At 47.7% G+C, this 18,231-nt stretch overlaps 1 protein-coding gene and 1 pseudogene across 2 annotated transcripts in view; both read right to left on the bottom strand.

Annotated features, from left to right (window-relative positions):
• BID (BH3 interacting domain death agonist) overlaps positions 1–17,400 on the bottom strand; it is a 29,087-nt gene extending 11,687 nt beyond the window's left edge. Inside the window, exon 1 of one of the 2 annotated variants that reach the window (XM_053556736.1) lies at positions 16,725–17,400. In XM_053556736.1, coding sequence (XP_053412711.1) covers positions 16,725–16,964 — 240 coding nt within the window. In that variant the 5' untranslated portion in view covers positions 16,965–17,400. The remainder of the gene's footprint in view (positions 1–16,724) is intronic. The other variant, XM_053556737.1, reaches the window with a different exon arrangement.
• Positions 487–5,592, bottom strand: LOC128561051 (protein BEX3-like; annotated as a pseudogene).
• Positions 17,401–18,231: the final 831 nt, after the last annotated feature.

Here is an 18,231-nt window from a genome sequence, read left to right as displayed (position 1 = left end):
CTGAGCAAGAGCAAGACCTTGTCTCTACTAAAAATAGAAAATTCGGCTGAGTGTCATAGTACACGCCTGTAGTCCCAGCTGCTTGGGAGACTGATGCAGGAGGATCACTTGAGCCCAGGAGTTTGAGGTTGCTGTGAGCTATGATGATGCCTGTGCATTCCAGCCTGAGCAACACAGCGAGATTCTGTCTCAAAAAAAGAGAGAGAGAGAGGTCTTATTCAGAGAGATGTCTAAAACACAACATAAAAATTCTCACAGAACAATCTGAACAGAATAATCCTACTTCAAAAAGTATTAGCCTGTGTGGGTGTGTGTACACACAATATTAGGTTGAACCAAATGAAACATTTTGTAGGGCAAAACCAAACATTGCCAATTTCTTACAGTTCTTGGATACATAGGAAATACACACAAACAGAAGAATGGCCAGTCAACTTGTCTCCAAAAAGAAAGGCGGCAGCTCTTAGCCCTATGTGAAGAGGGGTCAGAATGAGGCCAGCCCCAATGGAGGTGTGTTCCCCCCTCCTCACGGGGGCACCAGCTTCACTGAGTGTGACCACATGCTTGGTACTGCCACCTCCCTGTCTGAGGGGCTCATGTCAGCCTTGGGGATCATGCACAGCTTGAGGCTGCACCCTGGCCTTCCATCTGGGAAGTCTGGAAGAGCCCAACCCCTGGCTGGGTGTTTAGGAGGAAGGGGGCCAGGTGCAACTATCTCAGGTATATATGGCCAGAGGTGGAAGCTGCAGGACCCTGACTCCAGGGCCATCCAGATAAGGGACAAAACAGAACATGCCCCATAGGAAACAGGCCACAGAAGCCCAGCCGCCTGCCCAGAGCCACTGCCAAGGTCATAGCACAATGCTCCAGAGCCCTGGTCTCTGCCTTGGGACATAGTGGCCCCTCCCCTTCACCACCATGTTCTTTCAGAAACAGCTTCAGAAATGTGAGGGGAAGGTTTACTGTCAGCCCAGCACTCAAGTGATAACTCACAAGAACTGAACTGACTTCCCTCCAGACTTACACACACCTGCATCTACACGCAGACCTGTGACCACCTCCTCACTCCAATAAATAGTCTTCCAAAACACTCTGGTGTCTAACCCAGTCCAAGACGTGGTGCCCGAAGCTGAAAATCCTGTTCTGGTGTGTATGTAAACACCAGAATACAAATAACCCCCTACTGTTGGACACTGAAGTAGTTTAAAATTTTTCATCATTAAAATTGGGACTGTGACAAATGCTCTAGTGTGACATTTCCCCATTAACTCCAGCATCAAATGGGCTAACAGACGTGGACACACAGTGGGCCATTCCATGCTCAGGCACATGGCAGTAGCCAGAGAGGTCAAGAGTGAGAGCAGCTCCCCTGGGCTGGGCCTTCCAGGCCACACGCCCTGTACCCTGGGGACTCTTGTTCCTTGGACTCCCATACCAGGGGGACCCCACACCCTGGCCTCCTGCACCTACATCAACTCCTAGTTGCTCACTTCTGAGAGACAGTGGAAAGCTGGCCAGGCAGGCAGGGAAGGGGGTAAATAACGACCAATCCACTGCCCCCTCTTCCTCCCCTGCTGCCACCTCACTTCGGAACAAGGCGTTCAGTCACCACCAGCGTGTTCACAGCCAGGATCTCACCAGCGGCTTTAGGCGTTACTTCCCCAGGGGCTTGAGGACTCCGTGCAGCAGGGATGGCAAACACTACCACTGATAACAAAGACCCGCAGAGCTACCGGCTATTAATCACGCCCAGCCAGGCCAGGCCGGCTCTGCTGTCTCCTCACTACTCTTACAACATCCTTGCCAAGATGGCATATTTGCTCTAGGATTCAGAGACAGGGCTGAGGCCCCAGAGTGCCCAGGGAGGGCAGGAGACTCCACAGCAGCTGCTAATACCCAAGCTGGAGACGCCAGGCAAGTTGTAGCCCACCCAAGGCCTGTTGCTCATGAATGAGACCTGAAGATAACAGATCACTCATATGTCTTCTCAGACGCCAGGCCCAGCCCCACTCCCTTTATTTTTATATTTTAGGGACAGGGTCTCACTCTGTTGCCCAGGGTGCAATAGCATCATTATGGCTCACAGCAACCTCAAATTCCTGGGCTCAAGTGATCCTCCTGCCTTGGCCTCCCGAGTAGTCAGAACTACACATGTGTGAACTACTACACCTCATTAATTATTTTTTTAGGGATAGGGTCTCACTCTGTTGCCCAGGCTGGTCTCGAACTCCCAGGTTCAAAAAATCCTCCTGCCTCAGCCTCCCAAGGGCTGGGTGTGAGCCAACGAGCCCAGCCCAGACCCCCTTTCTGAAGCCCCAGAGCCTCCCTCACACCCTATAGGCCAAATGTGCCTGAAAACCTCACAGTGCACAAGAGATCTGCCCAACCTCACACAGTGGCCCTGTGCAGGGGCAGAGTAATGTACAGGTGCTTCCGGGAGGAAAAGGTTGTTGTTGGTTGAACCCTGAGTAGGACAGCTCCCTCCTTAGTCAGTGTGTGGTTATTCTAGTCATCCTGTGGATCCACTTGTGGATGACAGCTCACTCAATGAATTTCCTTTTTTTTTTTTTTTGCTTTTTAATGGCTTTATTCACTTGACAATTTTTCCATGCAAATGGTGAAACTCTACTACTGACAGAACTATAGACTGGGTGCAAAGGCAATCTCCAATTAGAAGCTGGCAACATAAGACCCACCTGACACATGGAAATCACGTAAGATTCACAGCAAACAGATCAGTAAAGGCATATTAGTGGGAATCACAGTATTAAGCTCATGGAAAATGGCAGGAGTCAAAGACTAAGGCAATATTCATCATGGTGACTGGAGAGCTTTCTCAAGAGGATATGCAGACAATTCCTCAATTGCAGCCCCCTAAGTTTTCTCCTGATTTCTCTCATCTCTTCCATGAAAATTTCCATACCATCTCCCATCTCCACCCATTCCATCATCGACCTGCTTTTTGGGTATGGCCCACTGAAAATTAGGGGCAAGCCCATGAGCGGGCCCTAGTCTATTGTTTCCTGCAGTGTAGGTGGGAGGGTTTTGCTTCCTCCCAAATGGTAGTCTTCCTCTCCATTCCAGACGCAGGGGTACTCCCTTTCTTTGTTTTCCTGGGCCTATCCTCCCAGTCTCTGCCTCCTGATTTTCGCCATAGGGTGTGCCACTGGGACACTCAGTCACACAGACCTGCAGATTGCTCTGCTTTCCCCAGCCCAATGCCAGCCCAGCGAGCACAGGGCAGTGGGGAGCTGGTAGTCAGATGCCACTAACCATTGCACCAAAGGCTGTGTCGCTCTGCAGCTCTGGGTCACCATCAACTCACTGAATTTCTTTCTTCTTTTTTTTTTAATTGTTGGGGATTCATTGAGGGTACAAGAAATCAGGTTACACTGATTGCATTTGTTAGGCAAAGTCCCTCTTGCAATTGAGTCTTGCCCCCAAAAGGTGTGGCACACACCAAGACCCTACCACTTCTCCCCTTCCCTCTCTCTGCTCTTAATTTCCCCACCCCTCCCTCCTTCTCTCTCTGCTCTCCACTTCCCCCACCCCCACGGTGTCCTTAATTGTCATTAATTGTCCTCATATCAAAATTGAGTACATAGGATTCATGCTTCTCCATTCTTGAACTCACCGAATTTCATAAGTGACAAACTGTGTCCCCCACCACACCTATCTCCTAAGCACCACGAGGACCTTGAGGACCCTCACATTGCCTGGGAGGCACAAAGACAGAAGCTGGGAGAGGCCAGCCCATTCTTCCACCAACAGTCATGTTGGGCTTGGGGGACCACCACACCCTTGCCCTAGGGAAGCTTATTTACCACAAGTGTATCATTATAAATATGGTGCCCATCAGGAAAATAAACATATACTGCTCTCAGAACCCAGTCAGTCATCAATCCATCCATCCGACACCCAGGCCTGCTGAGTGCCAGGTGCCAGAGAGAGTGAAGTCAGTGACCTAGACTGGGACCCAGAGAAGAGGAAGTGCCCTCTGGGCAGAGGGCTAAAGAATGCCCAAGAAATAACCAGAAAAGCAGACCGCAGTCACTTCACTTTTCTGTGCCTTGGTGTTATCATCAGAAAAATGAAAGGTCTAGAGAAAGTGAATTTCCTTTTTTTTCTTTTTTCTCTTAAATGAACACATGTCAAAGATCTTATTTAACTCATTATTTAATGAGAGGGAAATAGTAAAGCATTCTAAGCAGCCAAAGCAATCAGAGATGAATTTACAAACTGATGCAGAAGTGGCCAGTACTGACAAGGCAATCATCAGCTGCATCCCACTGGGCAAAGCTCATCTGCATTTCTATGGACAGAATCATCTGCATTGTTAATACCACTTTTCTACTACCTATGGAGTTATAAAATAGCTTAAAGACAATGGATGGCAGAGAAAACCTAACGGGGTGGGGTTTTTTGTTTGTTTTTTACCTATTTCAGAGTCATCTACAATTTTACCTGATGATCTTTCTGCCTATAATCTCAAAAATTATTTTTTTCTTTTTTTACTTCTTTTTTTCTGAGACAGTCTCATCCATACCCAGGCTAGAGTGCAGTAGCATCACTGCGTAGCTCACAGCAACCTCAAATTCCTAAGATAAAGCAATCCTCCTGCCTCAGCCTCCCAAATAGCTGGGACTACAGGCATGTGCACCAAGTCTCCCAGCTAAATTTTTCTATCTTCAGTAAAGATGGGAACTCCTGGCCTTAAGCAATCTTCCTGCCTCAGCCTCTCAAAGTGCAGGTGAGAGCCACTATGTCCGGCTTCAAAGATATATATTCTTTAACACACACCAAAGGGCTGGACTCATTAGACTGGCTGATAACTTACACAGGTGCAGCAAGAGTGTTAAGTAGCCAATTAAGTCTCCTTACATTTCTTTTGCAAATTCAGAGCCATACACTATTGAACAATTATGAAAGCCACAAAATCTACTTCTGCCTAGAAATTTTCATAAAGAATCTTAGATTGAATTTTGAAAACCACCTATTATTTGCTATCCTGAAGGCAAGAAACCAAGCCTGAGAAATTCCACAAGGTTTTACCTGCGGTTCCCATAAATGCGAACAATTTCCTCTGTGAAACAAATGAAGACCACCCAAACAAGAGAAGCAAAGGCTACATGCTCAGAGATCGCTACAAAGAGTGCTGGCTATGGCTCCTGCGTTTGGCAGGGATGGGGAGGCAGGCAGAGCAGGGGAGGCTATGCAGTGAAAAGCCAGGGGGGCTCTGCTGTGCCCTGGGAAGGCCTCTGGCCGGGGAGGCTGCAGGTGGCTGGCCAGAAGCAGGCCCTTCTGCTCACTGATTAGGGGGTACATCTGGTTGGTCTCAAGGCAGCAGAGAAAAATTAGGCAAACTGTTAGTTACTAATCAATCCTGACCACTTTGAGCTGCTAGTTACAGTAGTCAGTGCTTGGCACCCTGATCGTTACTGGAGACAGTGACCTGGCCTCCTGCAGGTCGCTCCTGGCAGGCTGCTGTCCTGGGCTGCTCACTACAGATAAGCGGTGGGTGGGTTTCTGGGGCAGCCACTGCAGGCCATAGGGCAGTGTTCTGTTTTTATACAGGGTCCAGCCATTGTCCATTTATATCTTCAGTCTCTTATTTCGGTCTCTCCAAAATCTTAAATTCCTTGGCTTGCCATGGAGGAACCTGAAAGCCAAGGACCCGCCAGTTTTCCTGGGAGGGCCCTGTCAGTTCCATGGAGTCAACCTTACTCCTTTATTAGTGGCTGATTACACGAGCATCATTCACAAATAAGGCAATCAGGTAAGGCTCTGCTTATTCTATCAATTTGTCCAATCCTCTATTTTAGGCTTTTGGTTTTTGTTTTTGTTTCTCCTCAAAAAAAAAAAAAAAAGAATCCAACATAGAATTACTATTGGACCTAGAATTCTGCCACAGAAGTACTGGAAGTAGGGTCTTGAAACAGGTATTTGTAAACCAACGTTTACTGCAGCATTATTCACAATAGTCAAAAGGCTGAAATAGCCAAATGTCCATCAACAGAGGAACGGAAAAATAAAATTTAGTATTTATACCCAATGGAATAGAATGAAATTCTGGCACATGCTACAATATGAATGAAGCTTGAGGACATTATGCCAAGTGAAATAGGCCAGTCACAAAAGGACAAATACTATGACGTCAGAGTAGGACGGTGGCTGCCAAGGGGCTGGGAGCAGGGAGAATGGATGGGGGTTAGTGTTTAAAGAGCACAGAGTTTCAGTTTAGAAAGATGAAAAATTTCTGCAGATGGAGGGTGGAGATGGCTACATGACAATGTGAATGGGCTTAATGCCACAGAACCGTACACTTTAAAATGGTTAAAATGGCAAATCTTACATCTATTTTACAACAATAAAAATATAAATTTTTAAAAGGACATATTCTTCTTATTGAACCTATGGAAATAACCATCACCACAAAAAATAAGGAGACTTAGTAAGAATGGGGGGAGGAAATCAGCAAGAAATACTTTAAAATGTTTCCTTTCCATAGAGCAGAGCCTACTAAATTGTTGTGAGCTGCATACAGCTTAAAAAAGGATTCTCTCATAGCTCTAGAAAGCAGAAATTAAAACATCAGCAATGTCCCAAGCAAAACATCACAATACAATTTCCCCGAGCAGTCCACTTGGTCCCCTGTAAATCATGTCCTGCCAGAGTTGGAGCTGGCAGTCCACTGTCATGAAGCCACCTGCTTCCAAACTAACAGAGCCCTGGAAATCCTGACCCAGAAGCCTGGTGTGGTCTGGAAAGTGTTGAAGATGTTAGCTCAAAAGCCTGGACCTGAGAGACTTGTCTTTGAAGTATCACTCATTTAAAGTACCTGGTACAATCCTGCCCCACACAGCTCTGTCCTCTGCTGAAGACACAAACAGAACTCCCAAACTCATCTATACATGACAGAGACTTACTGGTTGTGATGAATTTTTTTCTCTAATAAATAATATCAGAGGAGAGTTATCTTTGGGGTATGGTACCTACCTATTTCATAACAAATTTGATCAGTGTTTCCTCTGAGAATGCAAATACATTATATACATAAGGTCGGGCACTAACAAGCAAGAAACGTCCCCTAAAGCCCACAACTTCTTGAATATTCATATTAATAACATTTTACCTATACAAATTTAACCAAGGAGAAAGTCTCGGCCAACATCTCTTCTGTCTGGACAATTACTCTTTCCAGCCAGCTTTTCAAATAGCAACACTTAAATCTAATTCTTTTTATAACATTTCTCTTTTAATAAGGTGAATGACCAAAATCACAAAAATTTTTAGGATGTCTGACATCTGAAACTATTGTTGAGACATCCCTGAGTGCCCCTAGAAAATCACAAATCTTTGAGGAAAATTATTTTTTTCTAAATTTAGGGTCCAATCTTTAGAAAGCAACATCCGAAATGTTGTCAGAGGTAATATGGACATGACATTAAAGTAGGATCATGGATACCTGAGAGACAAGACTCTCTTTTTTAAGAGAAAAAGTCTCATTCTGTTGCCCTGGCTGGAGTGCAATGGAGCAACCATAGCTCACAGCAACTTCAGACTCCTAGGCTCAAATGATCCTCCTGCCTCAGCCTCCAGAATAGCTGGGGCTACAGGCATACACAACCACACCTGGCTAGTTTTATAGAAAAATATTATGTAGAAATAGGGTCTCACTATCTCTACAGTGATAGGTTGCCCAAGCTGATCTCCAACTCTTGGCCTTAAGCAATCCTCCCACTTCTGTCTCACCAAGTGCTAGTATTACCAGGCAGCTAGACTTCGTTATTAATTTGAGACAGAGTCTCCCTCTGTCACCCTGACAGACTACCATGACATCATAGTTCAGAGCAACCTCAAACTCAAACTCAAACTGAACCTAAAACTCTCAAGCAATTCTCTTGCCTCAGTCTCCCAAGTAGCTGGGACTATAGGCGCTGGCCACAGCGTCCAGCTATTTTTAGAGACAGGGTCTCACTCTGGCTCAGGCTGATCTCGAACCTGTGAGCTCAGGCAATCCATCTGCCTCGGCCTCCCAGAGTGCTAGGATTACAGGTGTGAGCCACTGTGCCCAGCCTTATACTTGGAATGATTTTGAAGTATTTCTTTGGGGTCCTCAAACTGCGGCTTGAGGGCCACATGAGGCGGTGTGATTGTATTTGTTCCCATTTTGTTTTTTTACTTCAAAAAACAAAGATATGTGCAGTGTGCATAGGAATTTGTTCATATTTTTTTTTAAACTATAGTCCAGCCCTCCAACAGTCTGAGGGACAGTGAACTGGCCCCCTGTTTAAAAAGTTTGAGGACGCCTGAGTCTATAAGATTTGGCATGATCTGTTTTTTGACATTATCTTTTATTTTTATTTACACTTGGTTATTTATTAATCAAACTAACAGACCAGGCTCTTTCATAAGTGATGAACCTTGTTCTTTGCTCCCCACCCTTAAGTAATCAAAAACGTAATAAAATCAACGTAAAATATCAAAAATTATTCTGCTACACAGAAGCTCTACTATCCCAGTGGATTGCACAGCAAGTAAAGAATGATCTTCTATTTTTGAAGGCCAAAGCAGGACTGAGCAAACCCAAGACCTAAAAGGTAAGCAAACCTTACTACACCACAATACATTTCAGAGCTTCTTTTCAGACTCTGGTGTTATAAACCAAGACCAAAAAATTCAACGTCCACATTTTGTCTTTGTTTTTTGTTTTGTTCTCATATTCTAGAACACATTGGTAAAGCACTTCGGATAGAATATGGTCTAGGAAATCCCAAGTACCCTGAGACCCCTTTCAGAGGATCCATGGAGTAAAAATTCTTTCCTCATGACACTAATCTTATTCTCCTCTCTCACTCTTTCACGAAGGCACAGTGGTGTTTTCTAGAGGCTGGATGATGCAGACACTGCAACAGAATGAGAATCCAGAGCACTTGTATTGAGTCAGGCATTTAAGAGATTTGTTTTAAAAAATTAAATAATGCTGTTCTGAACAAAAAGTTTGTTTTATAAAACAAAGTTTTTTAACAAAATACTTATTTAACAAGCAATTTCACATATTCTGAAAGAAATGACAAATATTTTTTAATTTTTATTTTAATTCTAACACAAAAATATCAGTAAGATAAAACCCATTTCATCTAAAGCTTTTGGTTCCTCAATAATTTTTATGCATAAAAGCATCTGCAGAACAAAAAGGTTGAGAAACGCTGCTTTGAGGGAAAAAAAATTCTTTTCATTGATAAGTAAAAGCATATACATAAATGTTTTTCTCCATCACCCTTATTAGTTAGAACTTTCAGCCCAAGTTACTAACATCTTTCACAGAGACCTTGGGGTTGATATTTGAGAGCTGTCTGTCAGAAACAAAAGCACTTTTGCAGACATTCATGAACACAGATGTTACTCAACCTTTATAGCCACACCTGTCCTCTTCACATTAACACTAGCCAAAGACACAGCCTCTTTTTATTGTCATTTATTTATTTATTTGAGACAGAGTCTCAGTTTGTTGCCCTTGGTAGAGAGCTGTGGTGTCACAGCTCACAGCAACCTATAACTTTTGGGCTAAAGCAATTCTCTTGCCTCAGCCTCCCAAGTAGCTGGGACTACAGGCGCCTGTGTGGCCGGCACTATAATCACTGAGCTACCGTGGTTTAGAATGGAAAATACTTACAGTTATACCTCATAACCAATGTTTCAGTATTCTGTCTCACTTAGGAATTAGGTAGGAATATAAGTATTACATGTTAATTTGGTATCAGTCCCAGATTTTAAGTTATCTAAGCTTTATCTTAGAATACTATTAAAATTAATCAAAATGATTCAATTTAGTTGCACACAAACATACTTCTCATAATTTAAAACATTATGCAAGAGTAATATTCGCTGATTTGACAGGTAAACCTGTAGAAGTTTAGGGAGGAGAAAACTAAGAATAAAATGTACACCTGAATTATATTTAGTATTATAGATTAAAAACATATCTTTTTTAAGACCCAACTTACTAATCCAGTCTCATTTGCCAAAGATTTGCTTTAATTATTTTAACTTGTATTCTTAGAACATTTCTGAATGTTTCTTTTTTCTTTTTGAAACAGAGCCTCAAGCTATTGCCTTGGGTAGAGTGCTGTGGCGTCACAGCTCAAAGCAACCTCCTGGGCTCAAGCGATTCCCCTGCCTCCACCTCCCAAGTATCTGGGACTAGAGGCACCCGCCACAACACCTGGCTATTTTTTGGTTGCAGCCGTCATTGTTGTTTGGTGGCCCAGGGTGGATTCGAACCCGCCAGCTCACGTGTATGTGGCTGGCGCCTTAGCTGCTTGAGCCACAGGTGCCAAGCCTCTGAATTTGTTTCTGAAAGAATTTTAAGTTTAAAGTCTGGTGCATTTACTAATAATTTGCTAGAAGTACAATTTCCTTATTTTCTGGAAATCTTAGAAATATTTTTGTACAAGCCAATCACAGAGTTATTCTGATTTAACACACTTCGGAACCTCACCTAATGACTAAGAACAATTTTTTCACCTTCACACAATGAAGCAAAGGCCTTTCTGAATTAGACTCAGAGGGCTCCGACACCGGTTCTACAACTTCAGCTCCAGGAAAGAAGCATAAAAACTCACTGGTCCAGATGTCAGAGTTTTTTCTTCATGGCAGGAACAAAATTCTGACTTGAATTGAGAAAAAGACTACGGACCCAGAGAAAAAAGTCCAACAATCCAGACTCCCTGTCATCCATCTATAAAGATGACTGAGGGCAACGCCTGTGGCTCAGTGAGTAGGGTGCCGGCCCCATATGCCAAGGGTGGCGGGCTCAAACCCAGCCCCGGCCAAACTGCAACAAAAAAATAGCCGGGCGTTGTGGCGGGCGCCTGTAGTCCCAGCTGCTCGGGAGGCTGAGGCAAGAGAATCGCGTAAGCCCAAGAGTTAGAGGTTGCTGTGAGACGTGTGACGCCACGGCACTCTACCTGAGGGCGGTACAGTGAGACTCTGTCTCTACAAAAAAAAAAAAAGATGACTGAATAGTAAGGACCATAAACCGATCCTCAATCGTTATGGCACCAACAGGAATAACTTATCCACCACGTACGAATCAGAAACCAAACAAAACAGTCATAGAGGAAAAAATACAGAAACAGAGTGAACAAAGTCAAAAATTCCATTGCTGCTTGGAATTCACCTCTGGTAGCCAAGAAAATACCACTGGTCCATTCTACTCCTAGGTGTAACACTGGAGAGAAATGAAAAGGTATGTATATCTACAGCAAAGTACATGAATGTTCCTAGAAGCGTCCACTGTAATGGCAGGAAGAGTAGAAAGAACCCAAGTGTCTATCAACTAATGAAACAATAAACAATATGTGGCATAGCCATCTCAAAGGAATATTATTTGCCCATGACAAGGAATCGAAGATTGACACATGATACAACACAGATGACCCCTGAAAACATCACGCTAAGTAAAAGAAGCTGGTCACAAAAGACCACATGGCATGTGATTCCATTTACATGAAAGGTCCAGAGCAGGCAAACCGACAGACAGAAAGCGGATTAGGGCTGCCTAGGGCTGGGGAAGGAGGGATGGGAGGGTGACTGGGAATACAGATGAAACTTCTTTTGGGGGTGTTGCAATGTTCTGTTATTAATATACTGGTGATGGCTGCCTAAGTCGGTGAACATACTAGAAACAAACCACTGAACTTATAGTACATGAAACACATCTTCAACAGTCTTTAAGGCAGTGTAGGGAAGGTGGCATGAAGAGGTGGGGAGTCCTTCACCAGGTAACTCAGGCCACCCCTCAGAGGTCTGCAGCTTGACCCTATCCTCAGAAGTCCCAGATGCTTCAGCCCTCCCTGACCTAAGGTCTCCTGCCTCCCTCCCCTGCCCAGGTGCTGGGCTTCTGGGTGGGAGACAGGTGCCCCAGGAACCACTCCAAAATGTGTCCCACTCCTCACCCCTGAACTTCTCACAAAACTTTGGTATGTAGAAGAAAAAGGCTGTCACAAGGCAAAGGCAGGGCTCTGGAACCAGGGGTGGTGGGGCACTGACCCCAGTGGGAGGGCAAGGACAGCCAGTATACCTGGACAGAAGGGCCTGTACTAGGTACTGGCCATAGGCCTGCCTCCCGAGTCCTGGCAGGAGCTCCTTCATCCATCCATCAAAGGGATTGTTGACCTGCATGGGGACTGGGCAGGCCACTGGCATGTAAGGACGGAGCATCCCTCGCATAAGTACCCCACAGAGCTGCTGGAGCCAAGGATCCTACGCCTAGCTCCCTGGTCAGGGTTCTGGGGGTGAGATGTCTCCAAGGTTCCTAGGAGATATTCAAGGAAGAAACAAGGCTTCGAGAGACAGCCAGAACCAGACATCTCACAGCCAGGACTTACGCTGTCTGGATCCCAGAGGATGTCAGACTTAGGGCTAACAGGAATGAGACAGACATCAGGTCTCCCTTTGAGGCCAGTGGCTTCACCAGTCCTCCAGGGACCTCAGAGCACCGGGCACCCCTCCCAAGACAAAACAAGGATGACACCTGCTGGGAGACTCCTGGGGAAGCTCCAGTCAAGGTGAGTTCATCTTCTCAGGGCACAGGGGGGTGCTGAGCAGGCTGTGGTCCCTCCACACCATGGGGGAAGCACCACACGCATGATCTCCAGCACCACAAGCTTGGGGTTCCCCAGCAGGAGTCTCTTCCTGTCTCTGATTAGATGCCTGCATGCTGCCAGAGTCACCCCCAGACATTTGATGCCAGGTCTGACGTCACAGGTGGCAGCTCTGTGTTGACAGCAGGCTTGCTGGTGCAGAGCCAGGCCACAGGTATGTATCTATCTGTGTGCATGTGTGTCACCACCGTCAGCTGGCCGCCTTCTGAATGAGACACACAAATCCAGGCTGCCTTCACTGGCTGGACTTGCTCCCAAGAGGGACGCACATCAGCTGCCTCCTGGAGGCAGTGGTGCAACCGGCCCCCCTCCATCCCCTCTGCTGCCCCTGCCTCCTTCCTGGCACTGGGCTCTGCTCCTGTCCTACTCTCCCGCTGATCAACCGTGGGACCTGGCCATGGCTTGGCCACTTAAAATGAGTCTTCCTCTTCTCTTTGGCTTTGAGGGGTGAGAGAGGGAGTTCCCCACCCAGCACCCAGGACCCAGGGCTTTGGTCACCTGAACACTCGCCAAGACATGACATATATGTGAGAAACACCCACCACCATTAGATTTCACATCTGTAGAACTTCACAGAATAAACGTGAGAATTAAAATGAGAAGTGCAGTTATGCAAGTTAAACCAAGCCCGGATGCAGAGACGCCCTGGAATAGCAACACGACGACATTCTCACTGGCCTCCGGTGAAAGCTTGTGGCTGAGAGCGAGGGTTAGAGTTAGATACGACATGGTGCCCTCCTCCCCGCCCACACAAGCCCAGCCTGCCCAGGCCACAAGGAGGCCTCAGCCTTCCCTTTCCTTCCTCTGAAGAAAGGGGATTGTTAAGCAAGTGAGGAGGAAACTGCTCACAGCCACTGGCACGCAAGGGAACTCTCCTCTAAGGGAGGGATTCCAGGAAGGACGCTCTACAGAAAGCTCCCTGCTGGATCTTCACCCCAGACCAGAAGAGGACCCCTCCCCACGTGGAGGCAGCCCCACTTCTGTGCAGCCACTCATGGGCCACCGTCACCACCAGGGCCACCCATGCCTTCCACCAAGGCAGCACTGGTCTTTCCAGTTTCTGAAAGCAACCAGCTCTCTTTTAGGTCTGGCCTATGGTTCCCCTTTAAAACCCTACCCCCTTCTGCCTCACCAAGCTGATAAAGATGAAAAAATATCCATGTGCTTTACTGTGGGGAGAGGGTAATTTAAAATAAACCACTTCCCTTGTTTTCTTAGTTGGCTGGTTCTTTCACAGAAAGAGACCCTGGAAACAAACATCCAAAAAAGCGAACCATGAATTCAACTTGCAAGGCAATAGCACCTCCAGAAACAGCCACTTTGTATTCATTCAGATGATCACATTTGCCTTTTATCTGAAATTTCTCCATTTGGATCAAGGTGGGCAAAAAGAGAAGGGAGGGGGGGAGGGAAGAAAGACTGTGCAAGGGGTGGAAGTGGTGGGAGCCTTCCAGGGTGCTTCTTGGGATGAAATCTTGCAGCCCAAAAGTTCCCTCTTCTCCCTGCACTTCATCGGCTGCTTTGGAACCTGGGCTTCTTGTTCCTGCCCCGCAAGGGCTGGCAAGGGAGGGGGTCCACAGAACAGCCCTCTCTGCTCCTCACCCCCTTGGTCTGAGCGGGTATGGCAAGGAAATGGAGCAGTGAAAGGCCTGGGAGTCTAGGCAGTGTGACAGTCACAGTCAGAGTCTGGACTTGACTCCCTTGGATGTAAGCATGGCATGTTACTTAACCTCTCCTTGCCTTGGTTTCTTCATGTGAAGAAGGTAGCACAACCTAGACTCTGATTACCATGATGTCCAAATGAGCTAATCAACACCCACAAAGTCCTCTGTGGGTGCATGTAGCACACAGGAAGCTCAGTCTGTAAAGGCTGCCATCACTGTGCTCTTCGGGTGTGGATTATCTTCCTCAAACTTGTCATGGGCTTTGGGCAAGGATATTTCTGGCGACTGGGGGTGGCCAGCCAGGTGTGGCAGTTAATCAAACCCTGTGCATGGAAGGTCCAGCAGGGAAGACAGGACCAGCCGCTCTTAGGGACACTCCAACCCTGCACTGCCCTCCAGAGCCCACAGAAAGCACTTCCAGCGGCCACAGCTCTAAAGCAAGGCTTCTCACAGGCTGCTGTCCAGGTTTCCTGGGCACCACCAAGATGCATCCAGTCCCGGGTCAGGATGACAGTTTGGCCCTAAAAACTGGCAGCTATAGCCCCTGCCCAGTCCCCAGCCCCTCTACCTCACACTAGAGAGAATATCACTCAGTGCCTGGCCGCCTGGCCAAGACTCTTGCCTGGAAGGCTCTATCATCAAACATCCATCTGCCTTCACATGCCTCATCCTCTTCCTTCTGAGTCCAGGAGACTGGGCACTGCTGGGGCCCCTAGGGAAGCTGTTCTCAGGTGCAAATGAGTGGAGCCTTCAGCTCCAGTCAGCCTGCTGGGTCAGTTAACGTTGTGAGGAACCCTGACCAACACTCTTTTCCATGGAGGCACCCACAGCACTCCTTGCACCACCCGGAATGCACGCCCTGTCTTTTCTATCCAGCTAACTCCTACTCATCCTTCAGAACCCATCTGATAGCCTATTCTGCCTGTCCCCTCTAATCCCCTTGGCCACACTACCAGCAATGCACCTCATGTTCCCACAGATCTATGAAGCAAACACCACCGAGGCCTGCAATCCATCATATCCAGTCCCACATTTCATGAGCCCTGTGCCCAGCCTATGAGATGCCCACCTTCAAGCTCCAGCCAGGAAGTCAGGAAGTACAGACTGCCGGGGCAAGAATGGCAGAAGATGTGAGCATACATACTCTGGGCTGCAGGTGAAGAAGGTATGGCCAGTATCCCCATCCCCAAAATGCCTTACTAGAGTTCTACCACCTAAACTAAAGCCAGAGGATTCCTACTTCCACTCTCCCCGACTGAGAGAATCTAGTCTCTCTAGTGCTGGCTGACTCTAGGGGACTGCCCCAACATGGCCCACCCAGTTTGGGAGCCTGCCAATTGCCTGGTGGGTGGAGATGGAATGTGGAAAAACCATATTCTTCTGCAGCTTCCCTGGCTCCCTTCCACAGAGAAAGCCAGCCAGGTGAGGCTTCAGGGGCAGAGGAGACCCCAGGAATGGTGGGCAAGCTCAGTGGTGGGAGCAGACAGCTGCTTAGGAAGGTGGAAGCATCCTGGGTGGTCTATCTGCACCTCACAGTCCCCCCAAGCCTGCCAGAAGAAGGCAAATCCACTCCAGAAGGCCCAGGCTCACCTGCCACTATACAGAGGCCTTCACTGGTTCCTGCAGCCTTCCCCTCTCTGCCACCATCAGCCCCATCATAGCGGCAGATTAAATGAACTCTCAGAAGCTCAGCCACCTAGTTTCAGGGCTCTCCAGGGCCTGCTTGAGTCATTCAACAAACTTTTCTACCAACCACCAGTATCTGCTCATAATTTCAAACCGTTCCAAAGCACTAGACAGGCTACCCAAGAGGCGGCCACTTCGACCACACTTAGCTAATTGGAGCTCTAAACGTCAAGGCAGAAGCTTCACACCGAGGAGCTGGCAAGTCTGCGTCAGGGCTGGGATTCCAGTCTGCTGTGAAAAAGTTGTGGTCTGAACCCGTCCTTTCCGTCGGTTTCTCACGTCGGGGGGTGGCCCGCGGCGGCTATGGGTGGGGGGTCTGTGGCCTCGCCGCCCACCCTGCCCCGCGGCCGCGCGCCGGCCCGGGCCCACGTGAACCGCAGATCACAAGCCTTCCCCGCTCCCCAAGGAGGCAGCTCCCGCAACGGGGGCGCGTGGAGCCGCGCGCGGGCTGCCGCCTCCTCTGCCGGCCTCGCGGCGTCCGGGTCTCGCGAGGAGGGCCCCGGCGGGGCGAGGCGCGGCCGCACGACGGCGTCCAGGCCGCGAGGCACCTCGCAGCCGCGCCCTCCTTCCGCCTCCCACCGGAGGCGCAGGCGGTCCCGAGCGGCCGGGAGCGGGCAGGCGGGCAGGGGTGCCAGCCGGGGCTCAGCGCAGACCCCGGAGTGAGAGCGGAGCTGGGGAGGGAAGCGCGGGTAGAGAAGCCACTCACCAGCTCCAGCCGAGAGCCCAGCACGCAGCTGCCGGCCGGGTGCTTCCCCTTATATGCAGCTGCTGGCCTGGCCCCGGCCCGCCCCTGGCCGCCCTCAGCCATTTCCCGTCGCCCCCTGCTGGCAAGCTGAGACAGACCGAGAAAGGGAGGCGGTGCCCGCGCTCGTGGGGGTGGCCGGGGGTGGTGCCCGACACGTGATTCACACCGGGAACGTGCGCCGAAAGAACAATCCAATGACATTGGCCTGACTCACGACAGACTAGAGTTAGTTGGCCACTAACTCTAATTATCCTGGTTTCTCGTGGGAAACTGCCTTTCAAATCCCCCACGCTGTTTTTGGAAGAGCTAGTAAGTGACATTTCTTGGTCTCCTGGAACCAAAGGGTGGAAAATGTTAGCAATGGGCACGTGAGTCAGATAATCTGCCCCAGCTGCTCTTCCGCGCCTGTGCCCAGACAGTCAGCGTTCTGGAGCACGGGGACACGGGAGGAGGGAGTGTGGGAGGGGAGGAGGGAGGAGGAGTCAGCCCGCTCCCCGAAAGCCCAACAAAGGAAACAAACAGGAAAGCAAGTTTCTGTAAAGGATGCAGAAACAAATAGGACCAAAAAGGTCGCTGCCTCTAAACATAGGAATAGAAACCGAATTTAAAAAATTAAAAGACTTTAAAGCATAACTGCATATCATCACATGGTTACATTAAAATAATAAAATCACAGTGATTTTCTTCTGCATTTTTGTATTTTCTAACGTAAATGACGGTGGCACTAATTTTACAATGAATAAAACTACTATAATGAAAGTCACACAATGGAATAATTTGTTAAATTTAAGCAGTATTAAGTATATGTCAAATTGATTTTTCTTTTTTCTTTTCTTTTCTTTTCTTTTGAGACAGAGTCTCACTTTGGTGCTCTAAGTAGAGTGAAGTGGCCTCATAGCTCACAGCAACCTCAGACTGTTGGGCCCAATAGCTTCTCTTGCCTCAGCCTCCCAAGTAGCTGGGACTACAGGCACAGGCCGCAACACCTGGCTATTTTTAGAGTTAGGCCTCGCTCTGGCTCAGACTGGTGAGCTCGGGCAATTCACACACCTCAGTTTCCCAGAGTACTAGAATTACAGGTGTGTAATTCCAATTTGGCCCAGGCCAAATTGATTTCTTTATCAGAGTTACATATTAAATAATTAACGAATAAATAAATAGTATTTTTAATGGGATTGTCTCTGAGGTTCCTGGCAGCCAAAGCAGAGAGAGGGAGATTAATAACTTCACAATTCCACAAAGGATGGGTGTGTCAATTTCTGCTTAGAGTCCAACTTCATGTCATAATTAGAAATGAAACTTCTTGGCCAGGCACCTGTAATCCTACCACTCTGGGAGGCTGAGGTGGGTGGATAGCTTGAATCCAGGAATTAGAGACTAGCCTGAGCAAGACCCCATCTCTACTAAAAATGGAAAAATTAAATTAGGAGGGTGTTGTGGCAGATGCTTGCGGTCCCAACTACTCAGG

The sequence above is a fragment of the Nycticebus coucang genome, chromosome 12 (assembly GCF_027406575.1).
Source record: "Nycticebus coucang isolate mNycCou1 chromosome 12, mNycCou1.pri, whole genome shotgun sequence".
NCBI classification, from domain to species: Eukaryota; Metazoa; Chordata; class Mammalia; order Primates; family Lorisidae; genus Nycticebus; species Nycticebus coucang.
This window is presented reverse-complemented; position numbering and strand designations above follow the sequence as displayed.